Below are 20,167 nucleotides of genomic sequence, written 5' to 3' on the forward strand. Positions count from 1 at the left end.
CTTACAGTTCCCTTCAGCTCGCTCTGGGAAAACTTATATGTGTTTTCGACTCAACCAATTTCACACACGTGAACGACTCAAACACTGGACTGGTTATCTAAATAGTAACACTGACACTAGTTGCCGTTTTTGTAAAAATTGCACAGTGCCAGAAACCCTTAAACACCTAGTGATTAGCTGTCCATTCTTTGAAGGCCATCGTATCCAATTTTTCGAGCACTTTTACTCGAACTGTGTAACCGCAAAGGAACTCCTTTGGAAACGCTGTATGGATGGTTTTAGTCAGAATCTCACACTCCGTCTGACTAACTTACTGGCATTGATAGAATCTAAGTTGGCAGAAGAAGCTGAAGCCATCCTATCAGGTGGGCAGGTTGCGCCAAATAAAGCGAGTTACAATAATCCAGCACGCTCAGCACCAGAGCTGCGACCACGGGAGCCTGGTTGATGGCTGGGATAAAGGGAAGGACCTTACGAAGGATCCTAAGCTTAAAATGGCCACGTTTACATACTGCGCTGACGATTTCATCCATAGTCGGTGCGGCTGAGACCTGCATGCCAAGATTGCGTACTGATGATACCGGTAGATGAAGAGGACTGAGGGAGGATGCCAGAACTCCGTGGTCCAGAAAGATTGTGGATTGGACGTGCGTACAAGAACCTCGGTTTGGCTACCGTTAAGTTTCAACCAGTTTTGTGACATCCAGATGCCAAGGCGAGATGCTGTTTTGATTTTAGTGACATTGAGGCGAACCAGAATCTGAGTGTCATCCGAGTAGGAGTTAAAGCCGAGCCCATGAGCGGCGATGAGCAACAGGAGATATCGTATATAGATATTAAATAAAATAGGGGACAAGGCTGATCCCTGAGGGACGCAGCAAGATAGGTGAACTGGGGCGGAGCGGAAAGGGGGGAGAGACACAGATTGTGAATTATCTGCCAGGAATCAATTAACCATTTTAGCACTAGGCCATCAATCCTGGCCTCAGAGAGCCAGGCGATAAGAAGGGCATGGTCGACTGTGTCGAAGGCAGCGGAAAGATCTAAGAACAGGACTGCACTGATACCGCCATGATCTGCCAAACACAACAGATCATCCATGACAGAGTTGAGTACTGACTCAGTGCCTCTGGCATCCTGAAAACCAGATTGAAAAGGGTCGCGGAAATGGGAGGACTGCAGGAAAGCCGAGAGAAGGGGAGACACCAGTGCCTCCAGAACCTTCATCAAGAAAGGGAGGAGAAACATTGGGCGATAGTTAGCCAGCACATCAGGGTCGAGTGAGGGCTTCTTTAGCAGAGGGATGACCAGAGCGTGTTTAAGAGAGCCTGGTTTCAGTTAAGGCCACTATAGCATTGCCATTTACACCAGAGTTCCCACTACAGCACTAGAGCAACTTCAGCTTTCATTGCTAATGCCCCTCTAGAAAAAATAGTTCAGTACATGCATTATTGTGTCGATGCACAGACAAGAGCAGATTCACAAGTGAGATGAACAAATCTTAAGCATTTTCAGCTGCAGCTCAGCATGATTCTGCTTTGGATAGGTCTGTTACTACTTATAGAGCTCTCTTGGAGCCTGTTCTTTTCAAATTGGATAACACCGGAATTCATGTCAAACTTAATTCTTTCAATATATGCAAAAAGAAGTTCCTCATGTAGGATCCTTTACTGCCGCTAGATAATCCCTCGGTGCTCGGGAGGCCTCCTCGCTAATCATTATCAATCCTCCTCCTTTGCTCTTCCCTTTGGAAGGTGTTAGAATGGATTTCTAAACAGTGCCCTGGTGGATAGATGCTTAATTTAATTTGGGATTTATAGTGCGACAAACCCTCAGGTATCTGAGCGCTGCTTATTACCCACGGTGTGTGGTGCTCATTTATCGACCTCAGAAGGATTAAAGGCTGAGTTTGGCCCCGCCGGGATTCGAACCCGCGTTAGCAGGCTCTGCACCGATGTCAAAGAGAGCGCTCTACTCGCTGTGCCCCTTGACCGGTTTAGGGAGGTCGCCCTTGTTGGATGAACGGGGGACACTTGTGGGAAGATGGCCAGACCAATTCACAGTAGCTTGGAGCAGTCGAGGCTAAATCTCAGGAGTGAGGGTGATCTGGCGTCTCCAATGAGCACACACAGTGACACACCAAGAATTACAATTGTACAGTACTATACGAAAATATACTATTAATTATATGTCCAATAATACAAATTAATCTTGAAATTCAATCGTAAAACACCACACAAGCAACACACTATGTAATACAAATACAGTCACTGAAGTCAGTGCGAGAAAGTTGATAACTACTCCAATACCTGCAAAGGAAAAAGGTGAATAACTTTAGTAGCGCCAACCACATAAGACCACAACATCATCACATTCACTATCCCCAGACAAAGCCATCACAAAACGGCTCCACAATTAACCCCAGCAACCCTGCAAGAAACGCACGCAACATCAAACGCACTAACCTGCTCCATCTATTAGGCCCCATCACTAAAGGTGCCTATTCCCATGACAACCCATCAGCCATGGTAGATCTGTACAACACCACCATCTTCCAAGCCATTGACAAAATTGCCCCACTCAAACACTGCAAACTAAAACGGACAGCTCAACTGAACTCTTGGTTCACACCTGACCTCAAGAATCTTAGATCGAATAAACATGCTGCTGAATCAACCTGGAAAGAAAGCCTCACCATCTAAAAACGGATCTTTTCATCTCTACCATCAAAAAATACAAACAAGCAATACTGTTAGCTAAAAACGCTACCTACAATGAGTGCATAGCAAATGCCAAATCTAGCAGTAAGGAATTATTCACGATCCTTGGGGAACTTGACTCTCCCGCCAGCCCACCTGACACCTGTCAGAAAGACGAAACCTAGTGTGCCAACATACAGCATGCACTCCTGGACAAAATACCTATGCTCCAAAACAAAAAAGTTAACAAAGCAAGCCATTGACCCTGACCCACCAATCAAAAGAGAGCCTCTATCTCCTCCTTTCGAATTCAGGCCAATACCACTGAGGTCATCAAAATCATCTCCAATATAAAACCATCAAGGTGTCAAGGCGATATATGCCCTGCCCCCATCATCAAAGACTGTGTTACAGAACTCACCCTATTCATCACCTCTCTCATTAATAACTCCTTCTCACAAGGTACAGTCTCTAAGAATTTGAAAGAATCATGGGTCCTCCAGCTTCTAAACAAAAACCTTCCCTTGACCCCAGCATCCCTGCTAATTACCGTCCGATCACAACGGTCCCCTTCCTCCTGAAAATCCTTGACCGTGCCGCCTACCTCCAGATTCAGGAACACCTGGAAAATAACAATCTCCTGGACATATGCCAATCGGCCTTCAGACCGAGACACGGGACAGAAACGGCACTCCTAGACCTAAAAAAAAAAAAACAGATGGACAATATAATTGACAATGGAAATTTAGCCATACTACTCCTAGACCTCTCTGCAGCATTTGACTTAGAAAATCATAAGTCTATGCCACCACCTGGACAGCGCTGCAAACTTCACCCAATGCCATTTCCTGGATAAAATCATTCCTCTCCGAGCGTACTATGAGAGTTTTTTCAAACCTAGCTAATGCCACCCCAGCCCCCGTTCCCTGCGGGGTTCCTCAGGAATCTTGCGTGTCACCAACGCTTTACAACATATTCACCAAGCTGCTATTCGATCGCCTTGATGAACGTGGAGTATCTTACACAAACTATGCAGACGATGCTCAAATTCTAATAAACCTAACTGGAGACTACAACACCGACTCCACCATCCTCAATGTTGGATGGCCCAACACAAACTTTGTCTAAATGATGACAAAACGGAGATACTCCTGGTCGGTACCCAAAAATACCAAACAAAAAAAAAAAAAAAATACAAAAAATTTTTTTTTTACAATTAAAAAAAAAAAAAAAACACACAACCCCAAATACAATACAATCACTTCATAATAGATGGAAATACCATTACCGTCTCATTGGCCGTGTACTTGGAATCCTCCTTAACCTTCTCCAGACAAGTTAACGCCAAAATCTCATCAGCATACACTGCCAAACTCATTAACGCCTGCAGACCCTACTTCTCAGCAGACAGTTGCCTAACCTTAGCAAGATCCCTCATTCTGTCGAAACTAGATTACTGTAATGTCCTCCTGGCTGGCACTGCAACTACCATCATTTAGAAAAAACTACAGGTCACACAAAACACCTTACAGGCAGCACTAAATATACCAAGAAGAGAATATATCTCCGAAATCAGACGCAAAGTGCGCTGGCTACCAGTTCAGGACCGGATCAAGTTCAAAACCATGGCAATCGCCCACAAATGCCTCACTAACATAGCTCCTAAATACCTAACCAACCTGCTAACTCCTACCCAAACCACCAAGACAACACTCTCTGCTGCAGCCTTCCGTCTCTCTGTTCCGAAATTCAAAAGAACAAAAGGGGGGACACAGCTTCCCAGTTGTGGCAGCCAAAGGTTGGAACACCCTACCTCTAGACATTAGATCTGACCCTTACCACACCAGATTCCGCAGAAAACTTAAAGCCTGGTTCCTCACTTCCAATGTGTAGCCGGTGTGCCCCAATGCTTACAGTTTCTTACTCATACAACACACTTCTGCGAATACATCTGCTCTACGTCATTTGTAAATTACCTATGTGCATAAGGTTGCACATGTAAATACTACCGGTTATGTACTAATGGGATTACTTTATATGTAAACATTTTGTCTGTAAATATTCTTATGATTTATGCCAAACCACTGTTTTCTATTGTTGCGTGTGGTAATCCTGTAATGTTTATTACCTGCTTTATAGCGCCCAGATACCTATGGCTTTGGCACGCTTTACAAATGCTAAATAAATAAACCACCTGCAGTGATGACAACCCTGACTTTATAAGTACCGCCCTAAAATGAATGGAGCCTTGTGATTAATGCGTGCGGCTGTGCGTAAAGTTCACAAAGTACTTCTTAGCAGGAAAGATTTAGAGGGAGAATTCTGAAGGGGTGAAACTGATTCCAAAAGTTAGGAGAGGATCTGCTATGATGAACAAAGCTGTTCCCGACTTAAGGAAGCAAAGGCTACACAAACCAACAGGAAGGCTAAAAAGAACCTTCAATGCTTAAATGTGCTTCCAAAGAGCCACCGATAAGTGAATTCAGAGAGTACACTGCCCTAAGCTCGGTTTTGGTGGCGGCTTGGCAGGTTTAGAGGTGATCATCTGAGGTACCATTCCCCGCCCTGTGTTCGGTTTCTAGATGCACAGGCGCTGACACAGGTGCAGTATGGGACATGAGCTGCTACTCTTCATGATGAAGAACAAAGAAAACGCAGATGCAGCAGGCGTCGGAGCACTGGACCGTCAATGTTGTGGGTCGAAACTGCGACGCTCCTGCATGCCAACCAAGAATTCAGTTGGTCAGCCCACTGGGTGGCCCAGGGACACTTCCGAACAGGCTTACCTGCAGGGTTACCCGGAGACGTTGAGTGATTGGTCCCACCACTTCAAGGGGTCGAAGCACCTTGACAGGTCTCCGGAGTTCAGGAGCAAATCGGAGTTTGACCGGGATAACCGTTGGATTTTGGTGCCAGCCCTCTTCAAGTGCATCTCGGGATTGTCCTTTGTTCTGCTCGGCTCCTCTGGATGCTTGGTTCCTTTGTCAGATCTGTTTGAATCTGTTGCTGATCTGCTGGAATTAATGCAAGACCCCTCGTCATATGCACAGTCTGGTGAGTGCTCGCACCCAGCCCACCAATGGCAAGATGTGCTCCATGCTTTACTCCAGCAGTGGTCCAATCGGGGACCACTGGTGCCACCAGACAGCTTGGCACCAGTTGTGTGCATTGGGACCAGACCGCCCCATCTAACTTCCTGGGTACTTTCACACGTGACATGCAGGGACCCACGAAAGAAGCAGCTTTTGCAGGCAACTGCATGCCAAAATATGGAAGTCCCGTCCCTGAAAGGTCAGGGGGCAGGCCAAGGGACAAAATAGCGAAAGGAAAAGACCAAAGACCTTGTGGCACAGCCATTCGAGGCACAAGCCCCCACTGACCGCAGCATAACGCCTTGTATGCCTCGTACCAGACCCCAGGCGCCCACACGGCATCCCAACCTCCCAGCCAGAGCCAAACGCCTGAGAATGCGCACTCAGCACAGCCACTCTGAACCCCCCAACCCCTCCATTCCCTTCAGAAACGTCCGGCTGTGCTCATGCACTAAGCACCATCAACACCCCATGCAGCGTGTGATGGCTTGTAACATCACCGCACATCCAGAGACCCTCTACCAGGTGGCACTGACCCCTGACAAACACTCAAGCAACATAGAGCCGAGTCCTTACCATTCACAACAATGTATTGTCCAAATGTACTCCTGCAAAGCCTGCTCTGCCCGTGCCTATTGTACCTGATATGTCCAAATGTACACCTGCAAATCCTGCTCTGCACATGCCTATTGTACCTGATATGTCCAAATGTACTCCTGCAAAGCATGCTCTGCCCTTGCCTATTGTACCTGATATGTCCAAATGTACTCTTGTACAGCCTATAGTGCCTACCGGACCCAGAGGGAGTAGCCCTAGGCCCTCATCAATGTACGTTCCCTCTCGGCACATGCACTTGATGATCATGATCTTCTCCTCAGCGGTGACATGATTACTGAAACATGGCTCGGATTCATCTGGTCCAGCCCTCAGCCTGGCCATCCCACCAGGCTACAATATCGTTATACAGGACTGCATACTCCATAAAGGGGAGGCGTAGCCTTGATTGCAAAACATCATATTGACATTAGACAGATGGAAGAGGCTCTCAGCCCCAGCTGCGACTACCTCCCCCTCAAAGTCAGGGTCTCCGCCAACTGTACCATTGTGCTCCATATCATCTACAGACCTCCAAGCCCAGTGTTAGACTTTAAGGAGACATTAATACATGTGCTCTCAGACAATTTGAAGATAACCTCACAATCCATTCTCCTAGGAGACTTGAATCTGGGCTTCAACGGCCCCAACAATGCCAAGGCAGCCTCCCTCAGCAAAGCACTATCCACACTAGGCTTCACTCAGGCCATCGAAGTACCGATCCATAGCAAATGTCGCACCCTAGATTGGGTTGTCCACCATAACTGTTCAATCAGTATCACTGTTGTCTCTCCCATCCCCTGGTCAGACCACCACTCTATCTTGTTTGAAATCAAGGTTTCTAGGGACCAACTCGAACCCCCCTACCTGCAGCTATGGCCAGAAGTGCCCGGCAACTAACCAAAGACAGGCTCACGCCATACCTAGTAGTACCGGCCCTCCAGGCCCGCAGCTCGAACGACCCAGAAATTCTTGCTGAAGCGTTTACAACAATCATCTCTCGGGCAGTGGAAGCTATTGCACCTCTCACCCTGAAAAAGGCCACACAAACTAAGCACTTGAACGCCTGGTTTTCCAAGGATTTATATGACCTTTGAACAAAGAAAAGGAAAGTGCTTTCCCACTGGAAAGCAGACGCCGATGACAGCACAAAGTCCACCCTCATTATAGCAAAAGCCTCCTCGTTCAACTCAAGAATAGCTAACGCTAAATCTGATGCGAAGGACATTTTTGCCATCTTTAGGGAATTGGAAACTCCCACTATCCCTCCACCAACGCTCCACAAGGATGAAAAGTGTTGCAACCAAATCCAAACAGCCATGCTGGCCAAATATACCTTGCTCCAGAACAAAATTCTAGCCCATCAATAAGCCCTTAGTCACCAGATAACCTTGGCTCAGACTATTACCAGTAATAACGCCCCATTCTTCGAGTTTAAGGATATGAGCGAACAAGAGGTTATCGCTCTCCTGAATTCAATGAAATCATCCGCCTGCAAGGGGATGTCTGCCCAGCTCAACTTATTAAAGATTGCGCCATCCTCCTTACCCCCTTTCTCACTGCATTCATCAATGCATCCTTCCAAACAGGCCGCGTCCCCACCATTCTCAAGGAAGCATGGGTACTCCCTCTTCTTAAAAAACCGACCTTAGACCCAACTGCCCCAGGGAATTACAGACCCATTACGACAATCCCTTTTCTCCTACAAATCCTGGACAAAGCAGCATACTTGCAAATCCAGAACTTTTTGGAACCTAACAAGGTTCTTGGTCTTAGGCAGTCAGTATTCCGCCCTGGGCACGGCACTGAAACTGCGCTCATAGACTTAAAAAATCAAATGGACGATTTGAGAGACGCGGGCAAACCCGTGCTCCTTCTGCTCCTTGATTTATCAGCGGCTTTCGACCTGGTGGATCACAATACTCTGTCACCACCTCTCCACTGCCGCTAACTTCTCCCCTACAGCCATAGCTTGGATCACCTCGTTCCTCCAGGAAAGGGTTATGAAAGTCTTTTCTGACTCAGCCTGTGCCCACCCAAGCCTCATTAAATGTGGAGTCCCACAGGGATCCTGCATTTCCCCCACTCTCTATAACCTGTTCACCAGGCCACTGTTCCAGATCCTGGACGCCCTGGCCATCATATATACAAACTATGCTGATGACACACAGGTCCTTATTCCCCTTACAGGTGACTACGAAGCCGATAAGGCTACCCTTGACTCCATCTACTCCACAATTAAAACGTGGATGGCAGAAAACTGGTAATGCCTCAATGGGGATGAAAGTGAGCTTCTGATAATTGGATCACCAGCCACACTTAAGAAGCTGGTTAAACAATACAGCCCCTTTACTATCGACCACTCTTCCATCCCAGTACTGCAAACTGTAAAATCCCTGGGAGTCTACCTCGACTCGGACCTCTCAATGAACAGGCAGGTCAATGCCATTGCATCAACCTCGGCATATCATTCCAAACTCATCAATGCTGTAAGACCATACCTCTCGAAGCCCAACTGTCTTACCATTGCAAGAGCAATAATCGGATCAAGATTAGACTATTGTAATGTCCTCTTCCTAGGGACTTCCAATAAAAACCTCTCCAAACTACAGACAGTCCAGAATAACGCCCTTAGGGCAGCCATGGGCATCTCCAAAAGGGAACACATCTCTGACGCAAGAAAACAAGTCCATTGGCTCCCCATCAAAGAGAGGGTAGCCTTTAAAGCCCTGGCCATAACACACAATTGCTTCCACAGCCAGGAACCCCAATACTTGGTGCAAAGGGTTGTTGAGCAAGTACCCACGAGACCCACCAGAACAGCCTATGCGAACAGGTTATCCGTTCCTAAATCCAAGAGAGCGCGAGCAGGAGGATCCAATTTTCCAGTTCTGGCAGCAACACACTGGAATGCCCTCCCGCCACAAGCCAGGAACACTATCTCACCTGGCATTCAGGAAACTAATCAAAACCCTGCTGTTCACCTGAGCCATCTATCAGCGTGCCTGACTGATGCTCTCTAACTACCACCTATTGCTTTCTCCTGTACCAATTTCTCCACTTGTAACTAAGGCAACACTGTTTTTCAAGCTCAATGTAACCAAGAGCTAATTTTATTTGCGTAACTAAGATACATATGTTCATATAAGGCAATCTTTGCAACAGCGCCTCGATGCCTGCGGGCTGCTCGTGCGCTTTACAAATACAAATAAATAAATAAAATAGCTACAGGAGTCATGAGCCAAACACAGTAGTGCTTGTTAAAAAGTTGCTAAAATACAAGAAAAAGCTATTTCTGCCACCAGTGTGTTCCAAGTCAAATGTACAATCACCAAAAATTCCTTAGCGGTCGTCTAGGGTCATAAAAAACAATGACCCCATTGCACAGTACTGTAAGGTACTTTGCGCAATGATCAAAAGTTACCAACAAGTGGCAGCAAAGCCGAAAAAGTAAGAGAAACAATGTTTCTCAGTACTGACCACCTGAAGGACTGAGCTAAAGCCCAGTGGAGTGCAGCTGAAGGCTGTGTTGCACTGTAAAAAGTCAGGTTAGGACACAGAAACAAATGCGAAAAAGGTTTGCGAGTCAATGGGTCACGGAGGAAAAGTTGCTTCTAGAGAAATGTTCTAACACCAGGACCATCTAGAGCTCCGGCCTGCAATCCGCAGAGAAATCTGCCCCAGGCTTATTTAGATCCCAGTCCGGCCATTGTAGTAAAGGGTGATAGTAATTTATTTATTTGACTTTGTATGTCGCCCATATACAACGATCATCCAGGGCTGGTGCCATCAGTGGGAAAAGTGGGCTAAAGCATTAAAAGGTCCATGGGGAAGAAGCCTAAAAACTTGAAGGTGAGGACCATGAATAGTTAATCGCGGATGTTTCTAAGATATCTCAATCTCCCTAATGCTAGTGAACAAAGGTCTCGGAGGATGATTGGGTTCTATGTCATTATTTCGATTTTTGTAGGTCGCCTAGCCGAAAGACCAATTCTTATTGGCTGATTTCATGCGGCCTAAAAAATCAAAATGACACTTCTTCGGCCCCCCACCCTCTTCACGGATTTACTCAAAATCAGAGGGTTTCACCCTGAAAGCCCCTCCCAAGACTGTACCCCCCCCCACAAACATCCAACACACACACACGCACATATCATCTTACCCGAGCTCCGTCGAGGCTGCATCTGGGTCCTGGCACGCCTGTCGGCTCCTCTGCGTACTCGTGTGCATCGCAGGGGCTGGCAGTTCGATTTAAATCGTTACTGTCGAACGCAGTTTAAAAGGATCTCTCCGAACTGATCCTACTGGGTGTATTCATAATGACAGGATTGTGCCAATTTTCAACAATTCTAGCTTCAATGTATCTCTTCCAACTGATCCTATTGGGTGTTCTTATAATGACAGGACTATGCCAGCTCCTTCCAAAATGTGTTGCAGGGGTAGTTGTCTGGTATCGAACAGTGTTTGGGAGGCTCCTGTTGGTTTGTTCACTAGCAGGGTGCTTGGGGTGGGTGGAGCAGTCGATGCTCCCTGGCGGTAGTGAGGGCCCTCTTTTCTCCCCAAGCGTTTATTTTATTTATGGGATGTTTTTAATGCACCTATACAACAAATAGTGTTTCATGGGAGAATCCCTTTATGACTCGCACTGTTGATATGAGAGAAATGAATGAGTGAAAAGATGGGTGTGGGCGATGTGTGTGCCCAAGGGGACCAGAGTTTTGTGGGAGGTCCTTGCAGGTGGGGGATCCTCTTGTAGCCCCCTGTCCTCGGGTGCCAAATTGGTGAATGTAGAGACTAACCTAGGTTTTGAATCAGTTGGAATTCTCCCTGCTTTAAAGAGTTATGTGCAGAGAGTATTGAGGGGTGCCTTAGGAGCTCAACCTTGTGATAAGGATGGTGTAGGGCCAATGGGGTCCGCTGTGTAAGCAAGTTGCTTGGTCTAGCGCTAATGTTGGTTATAAAAACATATCCTGGGTGGTGGGGGCTTCAAATTGTTGGTAGAATGTCTTCGTCCGGAGAACAGTTCTTATATTCTGAACTGCTCCTGTATTTCGGCTCCTTTTGGCTGAAATGCCCAATCTTTGAACAATTGCTACGAAATATCTGGTTAGGGTTGATTTTGTGGATGAAAATGGAACTGATGCAGCTGTCATGGACATTATCTCAAATATAGTGCGAGTGTATCCTAAAGGAATCTTACCTTTTGTGGCAGTTTGGGTTATGACATCTCCCAATTTGTCCCTAAAATGTGATCTTTCGTTTATACTGACCCTCTCTTTTGAAGTGGGCTCCAAAAGATTTAGTGATTACAGTTAATGGAGACTCACAAAAAAGGTAGGGAGGTACAGATTACTAGGAATGGCTGGTTGGCCAATGCTTTCAATGTAACCATGGGTGAGCAGTCTTGATCACTACATCCGCACCTTTAGCCAATCTTTTATATTTCCTATTCCATCATGGAATTCTTGTGGCTATGTTAAACATTTTACCAACAATATTCTTGGGCACTATCTTAGAATGTATTGTATAATTTTACTTCAGTAGGCCTGGTTAATCCCCGACCTCACTCTGGAATATGTCCGAATTGTCCAGGACAATGATCCTTCGTGATCCAACCTAATCTGAATATTAATCATGTGGGCTCCTGTCAACCAAGTAGATAACTGAATTCCGTAGCAGAAAAATTATGGGTTGAGGATTATCAAAATGTTTTTGGGTCCAGTAATCTTCTGTGACTAATTTGAGTTTCATTCTCAAGAGAGTTGGAATTTGTTAGATTATGCACAATAGTAATTCCAGAGCTCCTGGCCCGAATACATTGTGCAATCTCCTCTTTAAGGATATCCCAGTGGTGTGGTCTACCATACTCACTGTTTACTTTAAACCAATTGTGGCTGCGGATGTCTTGCCCATTGCTTGGCAAACTGCGTATGTAGTTCCTATATACAAGAAGGGCACCTGTGACGACCCCACAAACTATAGGCACATATCCATCTTGGATGCGGACAGCAAGGTTTTTGCTTCTCTGCTACTTATTTTCAGAAAAATAGGCTGAAGATACGGTAGGCTCCAGAAATAGTATACCAGTTTTACAAAGTTCCATGGAACTAACCTGAATGGTTTCATTCTAAAATGTGTGCAAAAATAGGCATGGGCAAAAGATTCTGACTGATTGTATGTTGCTGCAATTGATCGGTCTGCTGCATTTGACAAGGCTAAGAGACGCCCATTGTGGGAGAAGTTAGCTAGATGGCAGATCCCAGATGGTTTACTCCGACTTATTATTGCCCTCCACAATCACGCTAATATTCAGATTAGGTTGGATCATGAAGGATCGTTGTCCAGGAGAATCCTGACATATTCCAGAGTGAGGCCGGGGTGCAGTTTGGCCCCCTGCCTGTTTAACCTCTATGTCTCGGACATAGGAGAATATATTAAGGATCAGGCATTTATATCCCCTAAAATGGAATCTTTGAAACTCGTTTGCATGATTTCCTCCCCTTTGATCTCGCCCCAATAGACCTACAAAGTCTGAGTAACAAGTTTGCTGATTACGCCAAGAACAATTCTCTCATGAGCAACTCAAATAAAACCGAGATCATGCAAAGTTTGGTTATGAAGAAATTGTCTGATTTTGTCTGGCGGATTGGGGCAGAGAAATTGGAAAGGGTAGATCATTTTGTTTATCTGAGATTTATGATTCTAGAAAACTCCCACAAATCCTGTATTAAGTAATGTTTACATGCCCACATGGTAGCACTAGTGGACCAGTTAGTTAACATTGACAGTAAAATTGGGAATTTCTCCGTAATCCCACCCCTGAACTTTTACAAGGGGAAAATCGGACCAAAATTGCTGTATGGCATTGAACTCTTAATGGGTTTCTGCCTCAATTAAAAGCAATTGCTTGGAGGAAGTACGAGCTCGGCTGCAGGTCTTTGAGTCGTGCTATGTGGAAGTATTTGTCCTTCTCCTAAAAATTGTAGCCCCCATTCCTAATTCTTTTTATGAGGACTTAAATCACATGCCGGAGAGCGTGAAAATAACTCGCATCAGAAATGTGCGACTCATTGCTCGAAAATATTAGTGCCACTAGAGTTGTTAGTCCAGCGACCTGGTTATGTTAAGTATCTTGTATATGAATGGGATTGGCACCGCATTATTGAATTAATGCATAGTTACCCTTCTCTGGATAATTTATGGCTCGAATATAAGAACGTTGGGGTCCTTGTGCCTTTTCTGTCATACCCTAATCAATTCCCACGTAACATATTTCTGAGGTTCAGTTTGAACCGTCATTCTACGAGGCACTTATTGGCCAGGTATAAATTGATTGATATTAAAGGATAGTTCCGGGACTTTTTTTTATTGTCCCTACGGTTCGGCCATGTGTTTTTAAGCATAAATCGGTAGATCGTAGAAAACTTTCCTATGGACCTTACCCGACTTTTCGTCCATTAACGCACTCGAAATCAGCCGCCATTTTCTGATAATCCTATCATTTCCCCCCATCGACCTGGCTCACCTGCTTTTGCGGCACTAAATCAAATCCCCCGCCCCTGAGCCTGACATCAGCAGACGCGTACCGCCCATTTCCCAACGCCAAAGCACGTTTCGTGTCAACAATCGCTGCGCCTCAGCTAATGAAGTGTCGCCATGGAAATGGCAGGACGCCTCTTTACTCAATAAGTATAAACACACCGTTTCACAACACACAGCAGCAGATTTTCGATTCCATTACTCTCTCTGTGTTACTTTGAGTATTCTGTGACTCGTTTCTGTGCTCTGGCCAGCTACCTTCGCCGCTTCTAGGCCTTGTGAACACCTGTACCATCTCTGTAAATTATTTTACTTTCTTTACCACACAATGGCTACAATAATGCCGTATATGTACGAGCCCGAGTACACCGAGCAAGAACTACTGGAAAGGCAAGCACGCGAAAACGATGGGGATTCGGACGGCAGTTGGGAGGACCAGTCAACGGATGAAGAGCCTGGACCATGTCGCATGGACGGCGTCTCCACCTGGTGCACGTGCAATCGGTGCGAGCTAATGCCAACTGAGGAGGAGAACTGCTGCTGCCGTGAAAATTCCGGGTGCTTGGCCTACATTTCGGAAGGCGAGCCAAGTCCGCAATGCATCACCGAGCTGCCAGAGTTCAGGGAAGCCTGCCTCTCACGGACCGTGTTGAGGATGATGATGATGGTGCTTATGCACGAACTTCGCGGCACTGTTCGTCCGCGTAATCCGAGTAACGAGTAAGTATACTCTGGTTATGATGCCACTACTATGTCATGGTCGTCTCCCACATATAAAATTACATCTACATATCATTCGAATGCATGTAAATTGGTTCCATATTGTGCATTTTCTAGATAGAATTTTTTTCAAATCAGAATGACATTTTTTACCTGAATCGACAGTGATAAGAAAGTTTTGTCATTTTAATACAGTTTGCATCTTTCATTTTCACAGGTGGTACAGGCTGGTGGGCTATCGTTGCTTCACTTGGTGGCTTCACGGGAGGCTCGGACACCGCGTTTGGAGAGTAATACCTGCCTGTGCGGTACTTGCCATTAGACAACATTTCCCCAGCGACAGTGGACAATACCGCGGATTTTCCCTGGATGTGCTGCAACCGGAACTTTACAATGTGTAATGTTTATTATTTATGTTCAATTGAAATTAAGATCTAAAATAAAACCCAACATATATTTTAACAATGGTTGTTTTGATTTTTTAAATGAATCTAGTGTGTCTCCATTGAATAGTCTTCCTGTGCCTTGTCTTGTCACACCACATGTCTCCGGCCAGCATCCTCCCTCACGCTGGCCGCCCACCTTCAATCCACATAACCGTTGAACCCATATGCAGCAGACATACATATGTTATTTTGCGGGTTGGCATCAAGCCTCCCGGCCTTGCCTCCTCCCCCAAAAATACTTACCACACCACTTTGTTCAAGCGTTGGCAATAAAAGGAAGGCCGTTGGATTTTATTGATACAAAACATGGTTATAGGTAAATAATCCATATGGTTGATCATAATAAATCATCCTTTTGGGCACCGGGTACAGAGATGACCCCCTCTGGCCCGTGCCGTCTTGCCACCACCGGCCAGCCTGCTGCTGACTAACTGCCTAGGCATCCAGGGTCTCCAGGGTGAACTGCACCCATATATTCTCCTGAGAGGGTGAGGTATTTATAAACTCACCCCCCTGCCTTCCATGTACTAGATCCTGCAGCCTGCCTCTTACATGCAATTAGATGGCCTCTCCTTGGTGAGGCCCTGCGGCAAACGAGTCTTGTTTGCACGACCACCGCCCCAATCCACCCCTCCCCCCGCCCTATCAAAGGCAGTTTGCACCGGGGTACTTGTGCTGGCAAGTGGAGCTGTCAGGGAGCGATAAAGGCCAAGAGGTGCCAAAGACCATGTACACTTCAAAGTGGTCTATAGAGCATGGGTTGTTGTTCCCATGTCTACCTCCAGTCCCTGTGTCTCCTGCCAAGCATCCCCCCTCACGCTGGACGGCCCCCTGCAATCCACATAAGTGTGTCTCCATTCACGAGTCTTCCTGTGTCTTGTCTACACCCTGACCATTTTATGGGACGATCGCCAAGTACAAGTATGCCCTTACGCGGTACTAACGGCTAGATGCAACATACAGACAGTTGTGGTGGCCTAGTGCCTCGTTGTTGGAACAGCCATGCGATTATCAGTGCGACCGAAGAGCTTATTTTATCGTAAACCAACACCCTGTGTACTGCACACGAACATTGCTTGCCTCAAGACAAACTATTTTGGATCGAGAGCAAAGAAAAATGCAAATCGCTGAATATTCTCTAAACATTTGATGTCCAATAAATGTACTTTGCCAAATGTACAATCTTGCCGTTTGCTTTTAACCCACAGTTTCATATTCCGAATTGTGGCGCTGTATTGTGAGATGATCTAAGACCCTGTGTACAGCAAAGGAACATCGCGTGCCTCAAAACGAACTTTTTGGAACGTGAGCAAAGAAAAATGCAAATCGCTGAATATTCTCTAAACATTTGATGTCAAATAAATGTACTTTACCAAATTTACAATCTTGCGGTTTGATTTAAAAGTACAGTTTCATATTCCCAATTGTGGCGCGCTGTGTTGTGAGCTGATCTGTGTTGATTTCCGGGTTCTGTGTGGAGTCGCGTAGAAGACGCCTGGGCGCGTTTGCCTACGCAGCACAGTCACGTCACGGATAGAGGCGGGGAATATGAATGTTTTGATAAAGTCTGTTTCAGGGGCGGGGGATTTGATTTAGTGCCGCAAAAGCAGGTGAGCCAGGTCGATGGGGGGAAATGATAGGATTATCAGAAAATGGTGGCTGATTTCGAGTGCGTTAATGGACGAAAAGTCGGGTAAGGTCCATAGGAAAGTTTTCTACGATCTACCGATTTATGCTTAAAAACACATGGCCGAACCGTAGGGACAATTAAAAAAAAAAAAAAAAGTCCCGGAACTATCCTTTAATCAAGCATTCTGTCGGTTTTGTAATGATTTGAAAGCGATTGAAACCCTGGGACATTTAATTGTTTTTTTTGTCCTTTTTTCTTTTAACACAAAAAATTGTCTATTTAATCCATTAGTGTCTATTGGCATAGTGTACTTTTGGACTAGATGTTTGAAGGGCAATTCTACATAGAACATGATTGCTGTTTTAGGTTTTATCAAGTCACTGAACTAATTGGATAACCAACAAATCGTGTCTGAATTAACCATTACTTATTAAGTGTTTTGTTTTTGTGTGATTCGTAATGCTATATTTTTTTGTCGCAATCACTTTTTTTTATAGGCAGATTACTGATTATCGATTGAATTTGTTAAAGGTTTTTATTAACTGACAATAGAAAATAACAAAAAATAATGTATATTTGTGTTGGTAGTGGATTTTATTTGTTTGGTGAAGGCAGTTTCTCTTCACTTTCCGGCTATGCTTTGTTGCTTAAAAAAAAAGGTAATGTAAGTGATTCTCCCAGGGCTGGTTTCTGGCTTTGCCAGTACGTAAAAGTGACCAAGTTCACTTTCTTTGTGTCGTGTTAACCAAGAGAAAGTCTAGAAAGTGTTGATCCAAAACAAGTAGATCCTTAATTAGGCTAAATGGCATTTATTTACGAGCTTTTGTGATTTTGGGACTACTGCCTCAGGCAGAGATTAAATTAAGCATTCAAAAAACATTGCGGTTTAACCAGCCCCATCTGAAATTCCTTTTTTTTGCGCATATGTATACCTAATTGGTAGCTTCTTCTGAGAGGTGTGTATTTCAGATGTTCAAACTCCCCCACTGCCCCCTGCAATTATTCAAGTTTTGCGTGCCCCACTGTTGTGTGACAAGGGTGAGGTAAAACTGAAGAAAATGACAAAAGAAAGGAAACGCACCCTGTTCGAATGTTTTCAGGAAGTGGTGGGATAGGGTCTGTCATATGTGCAGTCCAGTTGAAGTTTGGTGCATTTATCAGGTCAGTCCCTTGACTGAAAAAGTGCATCAGCCCCACCAGTCTTTCTAAGGCAAGGATGGCTTGTTGCTGGACTCATTCCAACCCATCCCTGTCAGCCCTCAAACAGCCCCAGCCCCATAAGCTTCTGAAAGGCCTGTGAGAGCCTTTCATATCGTCCTGCCCTTTCTTCATAGTTGTGGTGAAGACTAAACACATGACTGGGTGGTTGTTGCCTTCTCCCTTCCTGCTGATATGTGAATGATTGTGCTACCCCTGCTCTTGCAAAGGGTCAGACCTGCTGCCCGACGAATCCCGATCTTCAGCATGTCTGCCCATTCCATGACTAACTCTATCCCATGCCTTCCTGAGAACACACGAACAAGATGGGGTTCCATCTTTTCTTTCCATTTCTTTAATTCCCCTCATCCCTGCCCCACTTAAAACACACTGCAGTCATAGCACGTGTGGGGAGTTTTAACAGTTGAAATGCATGCCTCTGAAGAAACTACAGTTCAGATAAACCGATGGACCCTGATAAGGCATACCAGAAGGGGCTGGTTAAGCTGTAATGTTGTTCCGTTTTTTCATTTAATCTCTGCCTAAGGAAGTGGCCACAAGATCACAAAAACTCACCAATAAGTCTAAGGTATCAACATGTTGACAAACATGTTGTTGTTCTGGATCAATGTATTGGGTCTGGGTTGATTTATTTTTTTGAGGGGTCTTTTGTTTTTAACAGATTTTGTTAAAGTACGCATTTCATAACCTTATTTGGAAATGTTTTATTTTGGTATTTACTGTCCTATTGTTTGGAGGCAAAAGGTGTAAACAATCCATTGTAGGCCTGTTCAACATTTATGACCAGATCAATGCAGCGCCAGTAATATAGAAGCAATTGCTCTTACCATACTATTGCTGGATGGAAGGCATTGCATCCCAATAGGGACAGTCTTGCACAATGTGATTAGATGCACCGATTTTGTAAAGTTTTGCTAGCGTGAACCGACTGTCTAGATTGCCATGATTATTCCAGGTTTTGAGTGGCGGTCCTGGCCCTTCTCTGCAAATAAAGCATGTTGCAGTTTTCAAAAAAAAGGAACGGATGAACTTCCAACCGCCGCTTTCTTGTTATGCCCCTAACTGCCAGTGTCAACAGTCCTTTAAACTAACTACTGTGCTGCCTCACTGTGATTTGATCAACTGGCCTGGGTTGGACAAGCTCAAAACGGTCTGGTTATAGACAATCACTGCTATCTGCACGAACAAATGTCCCTGCTGTGAGGGAAGTAAAGCAGGGAGGCCCTGTTCAGAGGTGCTTGGGTAAGGTACCGGTCACTTATCTATTCCGGTTTTACTCTTTGCACGCTGGAATTTGTAATCTTGTCTTCAACATTTAAAAATCATGTTGACTATTCCTAGTATGGAAAGTTGAAACCTGGCATGGTTGAGCTATTTACCACGCATCTGTGCCAACTTGATAGCTCTCTATCCGTAGTTGGTCGAACGAGGTGGGGCTCCTGACAGGTGAGGGTGACAGGCTAGTGCAGTTGTTTGTTGCTTTTTCTTTTTTTTTATCAATCTTTTGGATAGTGTCTCCCAAATCGCAACCATGCTTTGTAGTTTGCCACATGTCCTCGGTTATAGTTTTGAAAATATAGTCTCCCTACATTTGGGGGCATACAGGTATAAAAATGTTTGTATGTGCAGTATTATTGCGATAGAGAAGTTGAGTGTAACTGACAAAACAAAGTACACGAAAAGGACCATTTTAATTCCCAAATCACTGAACCTCAAGTCCACGAAAACAAATAGGGCCGTGAACGTCGATGTCGGTCAAATGCAGAACGTTGTATTTTAGATCTCAGAGGGTTTGACCTTAGGAAGGAGTAACTTAAAGTTCAGTCAGGTGCTTTGTTACTTGAGTACGTAGTTACTGCTGTCAGGCAGCTAAAACCAATTGTCCCTTTGTGTAACCTACAATGTCTTGAAACCAAGGGTAACATATATGGACTAAAAAAGCTATACCTACAGAAATTGCTGCTTTTGACTGTCCTATACTGCGGTTTATCCTTAATGTGCGTTTATCTTCTGTATTAAAGAATGTTTATTTTGGGGTCAACAAGTTTGTTTACATGTTACGTTTGTCATCCACAATTGTTTCTTGAAGGTATTCCGGTCTCCCAGCAACACCTAATTTGGAATAACTTGGAACTGGAGGATGACTATTGCTTGAATGATTACAAGTAAGTCCAAAAATATGTGGCATTATGTGATGTTATTACATTATGTTCTCGCGCTCTGAAACAC

At 45.0% G+C, this 20,167-nt stretch overlaps 1 protein-coding gene across 4 annotated transcripts in view; it reads left to right on the plus strand.

Moving 5' to 3' along the window:
- ZFAND4 (zinc finger AN1-type containing 4) overlaps positions 1-20,167 on the plus strand; it is a 445,788-nt gene that overhangs the window by 191,158 nt on the left and 234,463 nt on the right. For all 4 annotated transcript variants that reach the window (XM_069610549.1, XM_069610550.1, XM_069610552.1 and 1 more), the window contains one exon: positions 20,028-20,103. In XM_069610549.1, coding sequence (XP_069466650.1) covers positions 20,028-20,103 — 76 coding nt within the window. The remainder of the gene's footprint in view (positions 1-20,027; positions 20,104-20,167) is intronic.

Source organism: Ambystoma mexicanum, chromosome 8, assembly GCF_040938575.1.
Source record: "Ambystoma mexicanum isolate Mex_15411 chromosome 8, UKY_AmexF1_1, whole genome shotgun sequence".
Classification (NCBI taxonomy): domain Eukaryota; kingdom Metazoa; phylum Chordata; class Amphibia; order Caudata; family Ambystomatidae; genus Ambystoma; species Ambystoma mexicanum.